The 19,121-nt window shown below is 45.8% G+C and overlaps 1 protein-coding gene across 1 annotated transcript in view; it reads right to left on the reverse strand.

Annotated features, from left to right (window-relative positions):
- BDKRB2 (bradykinin receptor B2) overlaps positions 1-19,121 on the reverse strand; it is a 42,489-nt gene that overhangs the window by 8,437 nt on the left and 14,931 nt on the right. The window contains exon 2 of the mRNA XM_084839663.1: positions 5,478-5,519. Coding sequence (XP_084695789.1) covers positions 5,478-5,515 — 38 coding nt within the window. The 5' untranslated portion in view covers positions 5,516-5,519. The remainder of the gene's footprint in view (positions 1-5,477; positions 5,520-19,121) is intronic.

Below are 19,121 nucleotides of genomic sequence, written 5' to 3' on the forward strand. Positions count from 1 at the left end.
CCCTGCTGTTGCCTCCTACAAGGACCCATACATATGTGTACGAAGAGCTGATTTTTATCTAGTGCAAATGACATCAAAGTGGAAATTAAAAAAGAAAATACTTTAAAGCCAATTGAAGAAAGATCATTTTTATAGCTAGTATCCAAACAACCTGTAAAACCTTGAAAAAAGGTTACAAACATTAGCTTTTTGCCACCCTAGCTCACTGCTGACAGTACATTAAAAAAAAAACACAGCCACTGAGCTCAGTTTGGTGCTCCCTCAGCTCAGCTGGGCACCCCCCTCAGCTGAGCGCTCCAGGTGACCACCCAGCTTGCCTGCCCTAAGGCCAGCCCAGCCTCCAGATGTTGATGGACTGCAACTCCTGTCAGGCCGAGCCACCATAGCCAATGGTGCTGCTCTAGCTATTTTGCTCTAGTGCCCAGTCCTCAAGCTTCAAACAACAATGGCAAAAAAGGCACCTAGATAACAATGATGAGATTTCAAGTGAAACATGAGAAAGTGTCAAGCATGAAAGATGAACAATCAACCATTCTGTTCTGGCTTTCTGGTGTTTTTTTGTTTTTTGCTTTAAAGTGTTTGCTGACGGAGATAATGTGCCATAGCAAGGATGAATCAGGAACATTGCTTTCGTTGCTTTGCATGAGAGAAGTGCATTTAATCTTAGCTTTTAAAGTCTTGATGTCTGGAAAATATCGTTGCACCCAAACATGAAAGATATATAGGATTAGTGCGTTCTTGGCCAAAGCTATGCATAAAGGAAATAATGAATTGGCCAGGGCAGTTGAGAATTGACCACAAAAAAAGAAGTGTTCAGTGAAATGTTTAAAATACTGACAGAATCTCTTGATTTTGTGATTAGACTAGAATGTCTAGTTCCATTTAATTTGCTCTTCTGTTTTCCTTGGGGGCCAGATAGGATGATCCATTTTACCTATATCACTCCACTACATGATGGAAGTGAGAGCACATCGTCCTTTCCTTCAGCCTAGGGCTCCTTCACATGGAGCTTTTATCCTGCTATTGAGATTGCTCACTCATGGAAGTTTGTGGGTCCTTATCATGATGTCGTTAACCTCCAGGGTACATCCAGAGGTATTTCCTGGTTATTCCGTCTCAAATAGATCTGGAACTAATGAACCATTTTTAAAACTTGGAATGTAATGTGATTAAAACAGCCACTAGATGGCGGTGTTTCATTGAGTTCTATGGAACCTTGAAAATTAAAGGTTCTCCTCTCAGCAATCACATGGTCACTGTCTGGGAGCCCGTGATAAATGCAGAAAGGCTCCAGAACAGGAGGACTGCGAGGGTTTTCTTTAGTGTAAAGGCAGGCCTAGTGAGCCTGTCCTTCCTCTAAGACCACCACATATCCATGCATGAGAATTACTCCCTCTAATACTGAACCAGGGTGGGGGATTCCAATGGCTTTGTAGCCAAAACACTCCCCTGCCATGAAAGAGAAACGCTTGGAGCAATGCCAGGATTTTTAGAGGAGGAAACAAGAGGTAGGAGGTAGAGTGTGGGGGGGAAATTGAGGAAGATCTGAGGCGGGGGGGCAGTTACTTGGAGTATACAAGCACAGCATCACAGGAGACAGAGCATATTTTCTAGCAGGTCCCACTTATAAGATTTTAATAGTATTACAGTCAGGGCCAGAAATATTGGAACAAGGATAACTGTTTTGGCAGTTGGCCTCTCTACACCACCACATTGAAGTTGAAAGGAAACACACCCAGATGGGAGCGAAGTCAGGGCTTTCAGCTGTAATGCAAGGGGTTTGACAAAAGTGGGGCACTAACCATTCAGGAAGGACAGCCAGTGGCATACACACACACCCATCGTTGGTGGCTCATAAGTAATGGAACGAATGGCTGACAATCAGCTGTATGGCCAGGTGTGGCCTGTTTGCTGGGTAACCCATGACCAATCAAGCAGATAAAACGCCTGGAGGTGGTTCTGAGTGTTACATTTGCATTCGGTAGCTGTTCACTGGAACTCCCAACATGAGGTCCAAAGAGGTGTCCATGCGAGTGAAGGAGGCCATCATTAGGCTGAGGAAACAAAATAAACCCATCAGAGAGATCGCAAAACAGTGGGATTGGCCAACACAACAGTTTGGAACATCCTGAAAAAGAAGGAATTAACTGGCAAGCTCAGCAACAGCAAAAGGCCTGGCAGACCACAGAAGACAACTAAGGCGGATGACCGCAGAATTCTACTCATGGTGAAGAGGAACCCTTTCACAACATCTAGCCAGGTCAAGAACACTGTTGTGGAGGTAGGCATGTCATTGTCGACATCTACAGTCAAGAGACGGCTTTATGAATGTAAATACAGAGGCTTCACAACAAGGTGCAAACCACTGGTAATGCTCAAGAACCAAAAGGCCAGATTAGCCTTTGCCAGCAAACACCTGAAAAAGCCTGCCCAGTTCTGGAATAAGATTCTTTGGACTGATGAAGCCCAGATTAACTTGTACCAGAATGATAGGAAGAGAAAAGTATGGAGAAGGAAAGGAACAGCTCATGATCCAAAGCATACCACATCATCTGTCAAACATGGTGGAGGCAGTGTTATGGCATGGGCATGTATGGCTGCCAATGGAACCGGGTCACTGGTGTTTATTGATGACCTGACTGCTGATAAACGCAGCAGGATGAATTCTGAAGTGTATAGAGCTATACTTTCTGCTCAGATTCAGCCAAATGCTGCCAAACTGATAGGATGCCGCTTCATATTGCAGATGGATAATGACCCAAAAGGAAAAAAAGGAAAGGAAAGGTTCCTCCTGTGCAAGCACCGAGTCGTTGCTGACTCCTAGAGGGACGGCGCTTTCGCTGGTGTTTTCATGGCAGACTGTAGCAGGGTGGTTTGCCATTGCCTTCCCCAGTCATGACTACCTTTCCCCCAGCAAGCTGGGTACTCATTTTACCGACCTTGGAAGGATGGAAGGCTGAGTCGACCTGAGCCGGTTACCTGAGACCCGGCTTCCGCTGGAATCAAACTCAGGTAGTGGGGAGAGTTTCAGTTGCAATACTGCCACCTACCACTCTGCGCCACACGAGGCTCTTAATGACCCAAATCATACTGCAAAAGCTACCCAAGAGTTTCTCCAGGCAAAGAAGTGGGATGTTCTTCAATGGCCAAGTCAGTCACCTGATCACAACCCAATAGAGCATGCTTTTCACTTACTGAAGACAAGACTGAAGGCAGAAAGGCCCACAAACAAGCAGCAGCTGAAGGCAGCTGCAGTAAAAGCCTGGCAAAGCATCTCGAGGGAGGAAACTCAGCATTGGGTCATGTCCATGGGTTCCAGACTTCAGGCAGTCATTGACTGCAAAGGATTTTCATCCAGGTATTAAAGGTGATCCTTAAGTTTGAAATGATGTTGGTTTGTTCCATTACTTATGAGCCACCAATGATGGGTGTGTGTGTATGCCACTGGCTGTCCTTCCTGAATGGTTAGTGCCCCACTTTTGTCAACCCCCTTGAATTACAACTGAAAGTCCTGACTTTGCTCCCATCTGGGTGTGTTTCCTTTCAACTTCAATGTGGTGGTGTACGGAGGCCAACTGCCAAAACAGTTATCGTTGTGCCAATATTTCTGGCTCTGACTGTATATGCAACAAATCCACTGATGAGGTAGGCAACCTGGTGCCCTTCAGATGTTTTGGGCTACAACTCCCATGAGCCCCAGCCAGCATGGCCAATGGTCAGGGATCCTGGGACTTGCAATCCAAAACATTTGGAGGGCACTAAGTTACCTGTATGACTTTACTACACATGACGGAGAGTGTGAGCACACCTTCTTTTCCTGTCGACCTGGTGTGCCTTTCCTGCCTCTAACACCACTATGTATCCATGCGTGAGCATCACTCCTTCCAATACTGAACTCCGGTGGGGTGTGCCAACAGCTCTGTAGCCAAAACAGCCCCACCCACCAAGGCCCAGATGTCGTTGCCAATATCCCAGGTGAAATCGGGGGTGTAGTGACTGGGAAGCAAATAGAGGCAGTGCCTCCCCAAATGATAATGTTTGCCTCCCCATATGAAATTTTCTTTCCTCTAATTCCTAACATTTTAGTAATTTAAAACCTTGGCTTTAAATATAGCAAAGAGAAGTTGCAGGACAATCTGTCATGCCAAAGAAGTATAAACACAGATAATAAATGCAAGAGATAAAGATGTGGATGATCTTAAATCCTTCACTTTGAAAGTTGGAGGAATTCCAGTATATGCCCAGTGCTTGAACAAACAAGGAACAGAAACCAAAAAATGGTAAATTACAGAGTCAAAATTCTGCAGCTTCCAAAGCATCTACCGTTGCTGATGTTTTAGGGTGTGTGTGTATGTGTGTGTGCTTTTTAAGCACCATTAGCACCCCCTTTGGTCCATCTATGGTCTCATTCACATGGAGCTTTTATCCTTCGACTGAGATCCTTCACGGAAGTTTGCGGGCTCTTTACATGATGCCGTGACCCTGCTGTGACCCTCCTGCACTAAATGCCCTTTGTTCTGTTTTTAAATAGATCGCAGACAATGAGTTATCAAATGACTTTGTTGTGCTCCGCTTCAGTTCCTCCATGAGAAGAGGAAAAGCGGCAAGAAGAGGAGCGAGATCAGTAAAAGATAATGGAAGACTCAGATACGGGGAGAAGTGGGGCGGGGAAGGAAGCACATGTAAAGGGAGTCAGCGGTGATCCTGCATTTAAAACAGAAGCAGAAAGGCCCGTTTTAAATGCAGGATTTTAGGCTGGTGTAGAGATGCTCTATGACAACAATACAAGATGGGGACAGTGTAAGACATATTTGGTGTCTGTATCAAATGGTTTCACAGTACATACAATAAGAACTACATGTAACTGTAAAATGAAGTAGGAATATGTATGTTTGGAAAAATAGGATTAATTGATGCACCCAATACTGGGGCCAGAAAACAAACAGGAAGTTTATTACAGAAAGACTAGACATGCAGAGATATAGGAACTGGGCCCAATAAGTCCCTCATCCAATGTGCATAAAAAATATAGGCAAGTGTGTTTTGGGGACATTTTACTACCCAGCCATTTCCCAATGTATCTTGGGGTGGTAAAGTGTCCTACAACCACAAATGTGTCTGTGGTGTCATAAGAAGTATCTTTTAAACTCTAAATATTAGACAAGTATCATAAACTGTCAAGGTAAAACTTTACTATTACTAAAACCTAATGTTTTTGGTCATCTGGCGTGTTTTTCTAACCACATAAGAAATCTGTCTCAGGTGAGGTAAATGTTCCCCAATGAAATCTTATGTCTTGTGCCAACATACTGACACCCAGAGTACTTAAGCCTGCTTTCCTAGACCAGGGGGGCTTCTCCACGTCAACAGAAGGAAACGGAAGGAGACGCCAATCGTGGCTTATCCGGATTTTTCAAGAAGCCAGCTTTGCTCCATGCTGGCTCCGTGAGCATGTGTATCGCACCAGTAAAACTCACTTCACAGAGCATACTTCTGGGGGTGGGGTGAGGGTCATTTGACTGGCAGGGGCTGCTCAACCAATAAGAGAGGCTCCCCCCCCCCATCCAGTCTCTCCCCACCCCCTTTCTCCTTTGATAAAATCCTGGGAGGTTTCCTGCCCTGTCTTTAGGCTTTAAAATGTGCTATTTCAATTGTGGGGATCTCTGTACATTCTGATGTGTGTATTCGGGGGACAAGCCTCATTACCCACAATGTGAGTTACTTCCGAGTAGACAATAATTGGTTTGTTCTGGAAAGGGAAACACACAGCAAACACCCCTTGACTGGGGTCACGGTGAAATGCACACCCCTGGGCAGAGCTAGCATACTCGAGGTAATTGCGGGGGTTGGGGCACACAGCAACTATACTGCGGAGAACCCAACTTAAGGAAAAGAATTGGGCTTTAAGCACTCTCAGGAAATACAGTTTTTCCCTGATAAGCTCCACGGTGGCTGCTGGATGGCTACAACATCATGTATCCATAACAACCTCCAAATGCAGCCAGCTTGGAGTAAATCGCTCATGGAGACACCCCCCCCCCCCCGCAGTTTTCTCTGGAGAAAACCTGTGGACATTTTTACATCACAGGACATTGCTTGGTTTGGGGGACAACAACGTTGCTTGGTTTGGGGGACAACAACTCCCCAGTGGCAAAATCAACAGATTGTGGGGATATTTTATGCCCCTCATCTGGTTCCCCCCCGCCCAAAATAAAATGGTAAATGGTAAGAGGCTGAAATTTGGGTACATTACTCAGGTGACAGAAGACCACAATGTCATGGGAGGACTATGTTGTAGGCCTACTTCTGTGTAAATTCTGGAATGTAAACTGCATTTGGGGCAACTTTGTACCCCTGCCTGATTTGACGATAGGTGTGATAACGAATCTTGATGGATGGGTGAGGAGTGAAACTTTAAGTGCTTTCTTGGCATTGTGAAAAGAGGTGCCAGGGAAGTTCTTTGGTTCTGAGAAACAGTTGCCTCAGGAGCGGAGATGTGAAGGCTCAGAAAAAAAATGGAAAAATTCAGGGAAAAAAATAGCAAACTAATTTATAAATAAAATAACTTTAGGAAGAGAAAGGCTGCTTTATTCCTAAAGCAGCCCGCTCCCCCAACCTGGTGCCCTCCAGAAGTTTTGGACTACAATGCCCAGCATTCCTGACCATTGGCCATGCTGCTTGAGGCTGATGGGAAGTCCAAAATACCTGTAGGGTACTAGGTTGGAGAAGGCTGTCTTAAAGCAACTAAGGGTGCAATCCTATGGGGTTCGAGGCCGCCTCCGAATTCAGAGGTGACCTCCTATCCAATGCAGGGCAGGAGAAGCACGGAGGGGATCGTTCCCTCTGTGCTTCTCCTGCCCTGTATTTGCGGCTAGACAGCCAATTTTGGCTGTCTAGCCGCGGGAGAGCGGACTGGGGGAGGAGGCTGCCAAACAACACATAGGATGTGTCATAGCGGCATTTCCGCCTTCCCTGCCTTGGAACGCCCCACAGAACGCCCCGTTTTGGCCATTCCGCGCTCCTCTTCTGAGTGCTGGGTGGAGGGCTGTTCTGCGCTGCCTTTGAGGCAGCGCGGAAGTGGGGGAAGGTTGGTTCTCTGGGAACCAAGCTCAGAGCGCGGGCTCCAAGGTCAGTTCTCAGAAATCCAGATATCCTATGGCCGTCTAGCCGCTGACTAGAAGCCATAGGATTGCTCCCAAAGTGACTTTAGATCTGTAAAGAGTGCTAAAACAATAAGTATTGATTATTTTTCCATTTTTCCCAAAATTTCATCTTTTTCCTGAAAACCCGCAGGAAAGAAAAAAAATATTTTTCCCCCTGGCTTCAAAATTTCTGGATATTTTACATCTCTACTCAGGAGAACCCACAGTTGTGAGGCAGCTTTTCTCCACCCCATCTATCGAGTAGTGATCAAAATAAAATGGTATGATGCAATCCAGTCCTTTTGGATGTTGCTTTCAAGTCATGTTAATCATAGTTCCATTCTCATAGAGCAGATTAACTGAAATAGCAAAAAGCAATGCTTTAGGCAAAGGTAGTATGATCACTTGAAATAAACTGACCCTGGACCAGTGGTCATATTAAGCTGCTTTATCCCATCAGCCCATGTCTGGGAATTGCCAGAAAACTGCTGAAGGTACATCTGTTTGTGGTGTCAGTCACACACAAGGATGAGCTGAGTGTGTATGGAATGGCAAGCATATTTTAGGAGGCAATGGGCAAGCCACAATTTTATGATAATCAAGTTCTCCATGGCGCACAGTTAACGTTGAACAAGAATAGAAGACAAATGGGACTGCAACAAAATGTTGCCGTGTGGATTGCTCCTGTTCAGGCTTCCAGCCAGCCATGCCTTCTTCCAAGTGACGCCATTCCATTCCCCTCCTCGCTCCAGTTTTCCGTTTCCCCCAGTAGCTTTCCACACCCACTGATCATGTCACAGCCTCACTGGTCTTGGGGTGCCCTCAAGCTTGTTGATGCCTCCCCCTTGTGCATGGATGGTGCTGCTTTGTCTGCCTAAGGAGCAGTTTGCTAATAACAACTAGGATTAAGCACACATGCTCTCAAACACTCATACAGGTGAGAAAAAAATCACTCGACTTCTTTGTGTCTGGTAGTTTGAACAGAAAGATGGCTAAACTCTGTGAAGAAGACATAGCCAGCCTTCTTCCATCTGCCCTCTTCTCTCCACACAAGCGAACAGATATTTCCCTTCATTTAATATATCTTGTCTCAGTTTCTTTTCATTGACCTAATACTGTGCCTTTGTGTGTTTATCTTATCATTACCAAACCCAATCCAAAAGAAGTGTGTTTTTAAAGAAAACAAAACAAGATGATCGTAAAGAACACCCAATCTAATACCCTGGTACATTTGCTCAACACCAGCTGAGGTACAAGGTTAGTTTTGTTTAGAATGACATACACGAAAAGAGTGTACAAGGTCAAGTGGTGGGTTCCTGCCATTACATCATTTCGGTGCTGTAGTGTGTAGGTCATCTATAAAAAAAAATCCCCTGCCTTTCCAAGCTTCTGGTCAGTTAGTGGATGCCTGTGGTAGCATGTCCAGTCAGACATAAATATTCATCTGAGAGACTCAATAAAACTAATGGGGTCCAGGGGGAAGAATTATCCATCTTCAGGGATTGCCCAAGACATTTTCCTGCCTGAGGCAAAGGACAAGATGGTTCCATCCAAATGCACTGGCAGTTGAATCTTACTTCAACATTTGTGATGGACAGTCCATCTTCCACTGCATCCAGGGCAGGAGATTCACTTAGGGGGTACCTTGTGGTACACACAGCCCAATCCATTCCTCCCCCGTCAGCTTCTACTGTCTGAGGCAGCTGCCTCACTCTGCCTAATGATAGGGCTGGTCCTGCCCACCCACTATAATGTCCCTATTGCTTTTCCTATCGCTAAATGCACCCCACTAACCTTTCCCGTTGCATCACACAGTGGAGCATTTTTGCAATAAGTATTGCTGTGGGTTTAATGAGAAACAGAACACTTACCCATTTAAGAATAACACAGCTGGCAGGTGTGAGAGGATACTCAAGTGTACACATGATCCTGCTGCTCCATCGTGTGCTGAGTACATGCACATGGACAGATGTGTGAAAAAAAATGCTAGCACCTAGTGAGCGCATAACAAACAATGGCGAGAGTTGATACAAAATACAATCCACAAATCCTTGGTATGAATACCCACAAAGTCACTTAGATAAAACGAAGTCTGTGTAATGATGTCCATAAGATCACCCCTGCTCTGAATGCTGTGAAGTGTGGAAACAGTTGTACTTAGTATTTATTTATTTACAACATTTGTATACTGTTCCACATCTAAACAGATTCCAGAGCAATGAACAACAAGAGATAAAATGAACAAAAGATAAAAAATGAAATTTTTCTTTAAAAAACAATGCTAATAAAATCGAGGCCGGTCAACCAAGGCAGCCTTCCTGGAAAAGAGCTGTTTTTAGGAGGTACCAAAAACAACCCAGTGTTGGCGCTTGCCTGACCTCCAGAGGCAGGGAGCTCCATAGGATGGAAGCCACCACATTGACGTCTCTTCTCTGGGTGGACTCCAGTCGGTCCATAGGTCCATGTGGAACCACCAGGAGCATACCTTCTGATGACCTCAGTGATTGGGCAGGTTGGTAAGAGAGAAGGCGCTCTCTCAGGTATCCTGGTCACAGGTTGTTTAGGGCTTTGTACACGAGTATCAAAATCTCAATTTCTTATCATTATCAAGACTACTGAGAAAGACATTTCTCAAAATGCATTTTGCAACTTTTAATCCTGATGCTGCACTGAGGGAACTTATGGATGCCTTGGACTTATTTTTACTTCTGTTGTTGGATGGCAATTCCCATCAACTCTAGTCAGAGTTGCAGTCCCAACAACATATGGAGAGTCACAAGCTGCTCACCCCTGAGCTAAATTCATGTAGTTTGTTTTATTTATATCATCATCACCATCATCGATAATAATAATAACAATAATAATTCAGTTTATGAGCCAGAGCTCTCAGGGCAACATACACAATAAAAGCAAAAAACCCAATACAACCAGTGATAAAAACCCATAATACAACATGTTCAAAAGTATTATTTTAAAAGTGGCAACAAAAATCCAACACTGAAAAGAGATAAAGCTAAAAACAAAGATGATGATTTTCAAATGTAGTTGTACACATATAAAAAATAATAAAGCAAGCTGCAGTTTAATAAGTCTGGAAGAACAAAAAGGTCTTTGGCTGGCTTGAAAAAGTCAACAATATAGGCACCAGGCTGACCTTTCTAGGGAGGGCATTCCACCATTTTGGGACCACTTCAGAAAAGGCCCGCTCATGAGTTGCCACCCACTGAATCTCAGTGTGTGTGTGGACACTCAGGGCAGGGCCTTGAATGATGATCTCAGGGCATAGGCAGGAACAGATGGGAAGAGGTGGACCTTTAGCTACTGTGGCCCCAAGGCTTTGTAGGTTAATGCCTCCAAGGAGTTCAATGCAGCATACATAATCCTCCTCTCCATTTTATCCTCATATCAATCCTGTGAGGTAGGTTAGGGTGAGAGTCAGTGACTGGCTCAAAATCACCCAGTGAGCTTTATGGCCAAGTGGGGACTAGAACCCAGGTCTTCTGAGTCCCAGACTGACCTTCAGACCTTCTGCCCAGTAAGCAAATAATGGGGGTGGGGAGCCAATGGGGACAGGGATCTTGGGGACAGTGTCAGCTCATGTGGTCCCCCCCATGTGTTCTTAGAATGTGTGATGGCTAACATCTGAAGGGGGCTACAGTCTGTGACATTTCCAGTGGAAGCTGGAGGCTCTGATGTCAGTGGGGCGGTGAATCCACCCTGGGTTTCAGTCAGAACCCATCAGAACTCTAAAGGGCTATCCAAGGTGTAGAGCACCTTGGGTAGCTCCCTTAGAGTTCTGACTGAAACCCGGAGCGAATTCACTGCCCCACTGACATCAGAGCCACTGGTCTCCACTGGACATTTTTATGCAAAACTCAAAATAGGGCAGGAAACCTGCAGTCTTCCAGATGTTGCTGGACTCCAAGTCCCATCAGCCCCAGCCAGCATGGCCAATGGTCAGGGAGAATGGGAGCTGCAACTCAAGAACATCTGGAGAGTCAGTACTTCCCCATCTTTGGTGCACAAGATAAGCCCAGCGACCATCCACAAGAGCAGTATCTGGTGGCTATACGATCTTCCTAGTTTTGCAATGCCAGTTTAACACTCATATTGGGATTGAGTTTTAAACTAACAGCATCAGACTTACTGATCAATTGTAGCACAGTAATGTCATGCTGGAGACTTCCTCTGAAGTACTTTTATTGTTGGCTTTTTATTTCTTAAATGTAAGCCTAAAGAACATAATGCACAAAGTGGCCATTAAAAGCTGTAGGTGTTTGTATTTTGTAGTGCCTAGCTAAGCCCTGTTAGAACAAATCTGGTCCCTGTCTAATTAATAGTCTTTCCCCCCCTTTTTCCTGGAGCATTGCCTAGCCATATGGGTGTCCCATTTATCACCACAACATCTCTGAAAGCTGTTGCAGGGAAAGCAAAGGTCAGTACACAATTGCGTGCTGATAGCAGCTCAGCCCAACATTTCTTGGCACCAGCTTACCACGCACAGTCTCTCTTCCTTGCTTTCTTTGTATTTTTTTGATGCTGGCATCCAGAAAGGAGAGATAACAGTGGATCAAAATCTTGAAGCCAAGCTGGACAATTACCAAGCGAGACAATCACCTTAAATCTGTGTTTGCATTTGAATATCTTTAATTTAACAAAGAAAACACACAACAATTTTTAACTGGGAAGGGGATGTTGACCCAACTTCCCCATCTGAATACATTTCAATTCCAAGATGGAAGGAGGAAAAAGGAGATGATACTTCAGTAGGGTGGCCACTTACAAATGGTTGAAGAACAGAACCAAAGAAGACAACAATTTGCATAAAATTTGCACATGCTGATTTATATGTAAAGATGCAAATTTATAAACAGAGCAATGGTCTGTTTCTCCCAGCACTGTCTTACTCTGACTGGCAGCAAGGAAAGAACAAGGTTCTTTCCCCGCTCTGCTACCCAAGCTCAGGGGTGCACAACCCATGGCCCATTGGCCACATGCGGCCCCCTACAGGACTAGGCTTCTCTCCACTCCCTCCTCCAGTGGTCCTGATGCAGACTACTCTTTTCCTGCTGCTGCTAGCAACGAGGAAAGAGGGCTCAGCATCAAGATTGCTGGGACATATGTGTGTGTGTACCTGTGTGTATATGTGCACCTGTGTAGGTATGTGTGTGTGCACACACGTGTGTGTGTGTGCACACATGTATGCGTGGCCTCTGACCCCTGAGCCAACATCACATGTGGCCCTTTGAGCCAGAAAGTCTGTGCACCCTGTACTTTAGCTGGAGATGCCAGGAACTGAACGAAGGATCTTCTGCATGGAATGCAGCTACTCTGCCACTGAGCATTGGCTCCTTCCTGAAATCAGGCCCATATATGCCAAGTTAATCTGTCTTAAATGAATGCCACCTCCCAGATATTTTCTGACAAGTGCCCCTGTGCTGTGGAATCAGTCCCCCGTACTATTTTGTTCACCCAGTCAAGCCAGTGTAGAAATTGGATGGATTTTGTTGGCTCTGTTTCGATGCATTCCCCCCCCCCCCGGGATAATCTCCCAATCCGGTGCTTTCAATTTCCAGCTTCTTTGCTTCAGGTTTTTCCTGTCAGTCACCAGCACAGACAGAACACCCAGCTCCATTCTCTAAAAATCTCTCTGGGAGACTCAAAGAACAGGCGCTGGCATGTCATCAGCATGGTTCGGGAGTGGTGTTTGGAGCTAATCAATGTCAAAATAACTAGGATCACAATGGCACAGCCTAAGAAGAATCCCTCTTCTCCCCCATCACTTACAGATGTTAACAGTGAACTGGAAGTATCACAACCATCAGCTTACTGAAAGCCCCTGGTGCCAATTTCCAGTGCTGGCTCCGGGATTTTGAGGGCCCTTGGCCAAGAAACCATCAAAGGGGACCCTTCTTCAATACCTTCTCCATACGTCTACCACTGCAATGGCTCCTCCTCTGCTTCCTCATCATTGGTACCACTTGCTTGCTTGACAGGCAGCGAGTCAGTGAGCAAGGAGGCTGTAGCATATGCTGCTCCTCCTTCTCACCACCACCATTGTCTGGGCCAGAGAGGCAGGTGAACCAGCAGATTGCCATAGTGAAGAGGAGGAGTAACTCCAAGGGGCTCTTGTCAGTGGGTCCTTGCGTGGTCAAGCCCTTGGCAGGTGCCCAACCATGCTTACCCTTCATGCTGGACTGCCAATTCCTTAACCTTAGCAACACACTCCAGGAGCTAGTTGAAATGTGAACATGTAATTTCCAAAGTTCACTCCAGGCTGGCTAAGTGCTGTTCTGATCCATCCAAAGCAGGTACCCATAAGTCAATAAGACCCCATGGAAAGCTCCAAGTAAGCAACTTGCTCCGACCAAGGATGGAAGTGAACAGAGGCCTTGCAAGCCCCTCGTTCCAGTCTACCTTTCCCAAGCTCCATCCCCCTGCTGCAGAGTATGAAGCGTTAAAGAGCCAAGCCCTGGCCTAAAGGGGAACACTTCTCCCCCTTTCTATGGCCTTCCACCTGGCGCACTCGCTGTGTTGTTGAGCAGGCACAACGGAGGGGGAGGTAAGTTGACTGTTCAGGATAATTGGGCCCAGGGGAAGGCATCCTTGATTCGTGTACTACAGGCTCCTTACCACTAGCCTCAGGTTCAATATCAGCAACCTGGTCCACTTCCTTAGCGGCCCCAGACTCAGCTGGCTCATCCTCCTCTGACTCTAAAATGGCAGCTGGGGCCGTGACATGTCTGCCATTTTCTTTGACTCAGAATCCTACTGAGTTGCTAACACTGCTGAATCTAATCTCATTTTTTGATCAGGTAACCTCCCTTGTGGACTGTGGAAATGCTGTGGACATAATATACCTCGACTTCAGCAAAGCTTGTGACAAAGTACCTCATGATATCCTGATGAGCAAAGTGGGCTAGAGGAAACAACAATCCGGTGGATCCACAGTTGGCTACAGAATTGGACTCAAAGAGTGCTTATCAATGGGACCTTCTCAAACTGGGGAGAGGTAAAGAGCAGGGTACCGCAGGGCTCAGTCCTGGGCCCAGTGCTCTTCAACATTTTTATTAATGACTTGGAGGAGGAGGTGCAGGGAATGCTGATCAAATTTGCAGAAGACACAAAACTGGGCAGGATAGCTAATACCCTGGAAGACAGAACCAAAATTCAACATGATCTTGATAGACTGGAGCGCTGGGCAGAAAACAAGTGAATGACATTTAATAGGGATAAATGCCAAGTTCTGCCCCTAGGAAAAAGAAACCAAATGCACAGTTACAAGATGGGGGATACGTGGCTCAACAACACTACAAGAGAGAAGGATCTTGGAATTGTTGTAGATCACAAGCTGAATATGAGCCAACAATGTGATGTGGCTGCAAAAAAGGCCAGTGCTATTTTGGGCTGAATTAACAGAAGCATAGCTTCCAAATCTTCAGCAAAGGCAAATAGAGGGAGAAAACATGGAGGCAGTGACAGACTTCGTCTTTCTAGGTGCAAAGATTACTGCAGATGCTGACTGCAGCCAGGAAATCAGAAGATGTTTACTTCTTGGGAGGAAAGCAATGACAAATCTTGATAAAATAGTGAAGAGCAGAGACATCACACTGACAACAAAGGTCCGCATAGTGAAAGCAATGGTATTCCCCGTAGTAACCTATGGCTGCGAGAGCTGGACCATAAGGAAAGCTGAGCTAAGGAAAATAGATGCTTTTGAACTGTGGTGCTGGAGGAAAATTCTGAGAGTGCCTTGGACTGCAAGAAGATCAAACCAGTCCATACTCCAGGAAATAAAGTCAGACTGCTCACTTGAGGGAATGATATTAAAGGCAAAACTGAAGTACTTTGGCTACATAATGAGAAGACAGGATACCCTGGAGAAGATGCTGATGCTAGGGAAAGTGGAAGGCAAAAGGAAGAGGGGCTGACCAAGGGCAAGATGGATGGATGATATTCTGGAGGTGACGGACTCGACCTTGGGGGAGCTGGGGGTGGCGACAGCCGACAGGAAGCTCTGGTGTGGGCTGGTCCATGAAGTCACGAAGAGTCGGAAGCGACTGACCGAATAAACAACAAAAAGCTTCCAAATCCCTGGAAGTACTAGTTCCCCTCTACTAAGCACTGGTTAGGCCTCATCTGGAGTACGGTGTCCAGTGCTAGGCACCACACTTTAAGAAGGATGCAGACAAGCTGGAGAGGGTTCAGAGGAGGGCAACAAAGATGATCAGGGGACTGGAAACAAAGCCCTATGAACAGAGGCTGAAAGAACTGGGCATGTTTAGTCTTGTATGAGAAGAGACAACTGAGGGGAGATATGAGAGCGCTCTTCAAGTACTTGAAAGGTTGTCACAGAGAGGAAGGCCAGGATCTCTTCTCGATCATCCCAGAATGCAGGACACGGAATAATGGGCTCAAGTTACAGGAAGCCAGATTCCGTCTGAACATCAGGAGAAACTTCCTGACTTAGAGCAATACGACAATGGAACCAATTCCCTAGGGAGGTGGGGGGCTCTCCCACACTGGAGGCATTCAAGATGAAGCTGGACAGCCATCTGTCAGGGATGCTCTGACTTGGATTCCTGCACTGAGCAAGGGGTTGGACTTGATGGTCTTGTAGGTGCCTTCCAACCCTAGTACTGTATGATTCTATGACTTCCCCACAACGTTAGCAACGTTATGGTTGCTAACGTTGCTGAATCACTTCCCCAAAACCACTGGATGTCTACTCTCCTAATCCTGGCTAGACTCAAACCTACATAGTTTGCATCAGAGATACAGAAACTCTGGCCCTAATCTGGCCCACAGATGTTTCCCATCCAGCCTGCCGAGCCTCCTTGGGTTTCTCCAGAGGAATCCCTGCTCTTATCTCTGATCCCTGCAGGGCTCCATGACATGTGCCGGCTGCCATTTTGCATATCCTGCGGCTTGTCATGTCATTTGACCCTGGCAAGGGTGAGTTGTTGGCATTAACAAACCACCCACAGTCCTAAAACAGCCTATGGGTGTTGTGAGAACCAGTTCTCTCTGTTTCTCTCTACACGAGCGATTTATTGCATGCTTGTGATTGGTCAGTCATGGAATTTTGCAGGTCCTTTACATGATGTCGTCAACCTCCTGGACGCCTCGCAGGCATTTTCCCCTTTATTGCACGTTCAAAAAGATAGGACATAAACCAGTAATAAAAGTTAATGGCGCCATATCGGCAGTGTGTAATGCCAGCCTAGTGCCATTAACTTGCCGGGAAGGATGTTCCTCAATTCAAATCATATATCTCTCGATCGCTGATCAGAGGGAGAAGAGAGTAAAATGCCTCCCTGCAACAAAGGGAGACAGATCTGATCCCCCACCCCACCAAGCTCAGAATCAATGTCCTCTATTGATTCAGAGCACCCCATTACGTTCAGTGGGGCTTATTCCCAAGAAAGTGTGCAGTGGTTTGCAGACTTACAGTGTGATCTTATGTCTACTCAGAAGTAATCTGCACTGCGTTCAATGGGGCTTACTCCCAAGTAAGTTTGCCTAGGATTGCAGACTTACAGCACAATCTTATGTCTACTCAGAAGTAAATCATAGTTTTCCTGGGGCTGGGAGGAAAGAGTACAGCACAAGTTAAGCTACGAAAACAAGACTCCCCCTCCCTGCTCTTTTGCACACATGTCACGGAGGGAGGGAGGCACTCCCTCAATTCAAACCTGTGTAAAGGAGCCCATCATAGTTCTGCAATGAAACCAAAAGCAGAAAGCCCTGGTAAGCTTGCAGATTTTTTGCTTAATGTAGAGACACTCCCCCTCTCCTGCCCCCTCTCTCTTTCTTTCCCTCTCTGCCACCTGTTTCTTCTTCCCCACCAAACAGGATGCCAGAGGAAGGACAGATTGCTCTACCAGAGGTCTGAACTGATTGCTTACTGAGGGCTTTTGAAATTAGGGAAGCCATACATTATGGGCACAAGCCTATGGCCACTAGACAGCAGCTAGACAGCCATAGGATTTTTCATTTTCTGGGAACCGAGCTTGGAGCCAGCGCTTTGTGGTCGGTTCCCAGAAAACCGACTCCCCTCCCTCCCGGGTAGAAATCAGCCATCTAGCCACAAATGCAGGGTGGCTGGGGAGCAGAAGAGAAGATCCTCTCCGCGCTCCGCCCACCCTGCATTGGATAGTTGGTTGTCTCCGAGTTCAGAGGCAGCCAACTATCCTCTTAGGATTGTGACGTAAGTTGGAATCCAAGCAACTCCCCACCATTGCAAAACACACACAGACACAAGCAGCAGTTAAAAAGTAAACCCCCCAAATGTAAAACTAACACTAAAACGAGCCAAGGCTAAAACAAGGAAAATCTTATGGTGCAGATAAGCTAAAAGCTTCCCAGAGAAAAACCATATCCACGCAGAGATGGAACACTGGTAAAATGGAAGATAAATTAATGTCGCACAGCAAGGGGTGCCACAGTTTGGGTGCCACAATGGAAAAAGTCTTCTCCTGCATCCCTACCAATCATACCACCAAAGCGAAAAAGCTGATTCAGATGTAAATCTTAATCAGGTATGGGCAACTTGGAGACCTCCAGATGGTTCGACTTACAACTCCCATCAGCCCTAGTGTGTGGTCTGGCCCAGACATCACAGCGGGCCTTAACACTGAAGAGTCTGGGTCTGATTCTGAATCAGAGAGAGATGATTTAGATTATAGTATTGTAATGGAAACCTCAAGGCCTGGGAACCTGGCACAGCCTGTCTCTGCAATGGATTCCATGGCAATGGAGAGTGTAACTTCAGATCTGGCCCAGTTGCAAGATAAGGCGTCATATCACACCCATGATTTCGTGCCCCAGACAGCAGGGAACTGGAGAGTGAGAGGATTATGCCAGGAATCTTTTGAGCCCCTTGTCCTGTATTCTGAGCTGTAGAAATTGTAATGGGGAAACCAAGTTGTATGGATCTCTGACACAGTTATAGTTATTTGCTTTTGACTGTTCTGGAATTACATAGAGCCTATAGCTAAATGCCATTAACAATATGACTTCTGAAGAGTGCAGTCATTACGGTTTTACTGTGGGATTAGCTACAATAATAATAAAAAAGTCTCACTGAGTAAAATCCAACATGAGTCCTACTTATAGTAGACCCATTGAAATGAATGGGACTTTCATTTCAATTGATCTACTCTAAGTAGGACTTATGTTGGATTTTACCCACTGATTTGGGGTGCCCTATGTCAGAATGCCAGAACGTGTGCTTGAAGGATCAGGCCCATGACACCTAGCCAGCATAGCTAATGGTGAGGGATGATGGGAGTTGTAGGCCAAAGCATCTGGAGGGCCACAGGTTGCTCACCCTTGTGCCAAACCACAGTTGAACATTATGGGAACAAGCTTAGCCTTCTCAGGGGCTCACACACTGCCCCTCTCTCTCCTTCTCCAGCTTCTCCTTTCACTTCCAGTTTTGATTAACTATAACTTACCCTGTCACCCGAACCTGAAAAAACGGTGGTTAACATTACCTATGGCTAATGGAAACAAGCCAAATTCATAGTTTATGAAGCCGGCTTGTTTTCACTAACTAAGCATAGTTACGTTTAACCACAGTTTAGGGTTTGGATGACATGCTAAACTGTGGTTAATCTTAAACATTCTCTGTGTTTAAGAGAATGTGTGGAACAGCTCAGACACCTCAAAGGCTGTTGCCGGTTGATGTAGACCAAGGGTGGGCAAAAAGTATATCTCCAGATATTTTGAACATCAACTCCTAGCATTCATGACCATCGGCCATGCTGGCTGGGGCTTCTGGGAGTTGGAAGTCAAAAATACCTGGATATCTACCTTCTGCCCACCTCTGGTGTAGAAGATGGTACCAGATTAGATGTACCATTGACTTTATTCACTACAAAGGCAGCTCCACGTATCCTGCAATCAGGTTATTTAAAGCTTGTAGGTCGGAAGATGACACCATTCATCATTTTTCATCAAGTGTTTCAGAAACTC

Source organism: Heloderma suspectum, chromosome 1 (genome assembly GCF_057233095.1).
Source record: "Heloderma suspectum isolate Gila_16-S chromosome 1, 16-S_ref, whole genome shotgun sequence".
NCBI classification, from domain to species: domain Eukaryota; kingdom Metazoa; phylum Chordata; class Lepidosauria; order Squamata; family Helodermatidae; genus Heloderma; species Heloderma suspectum.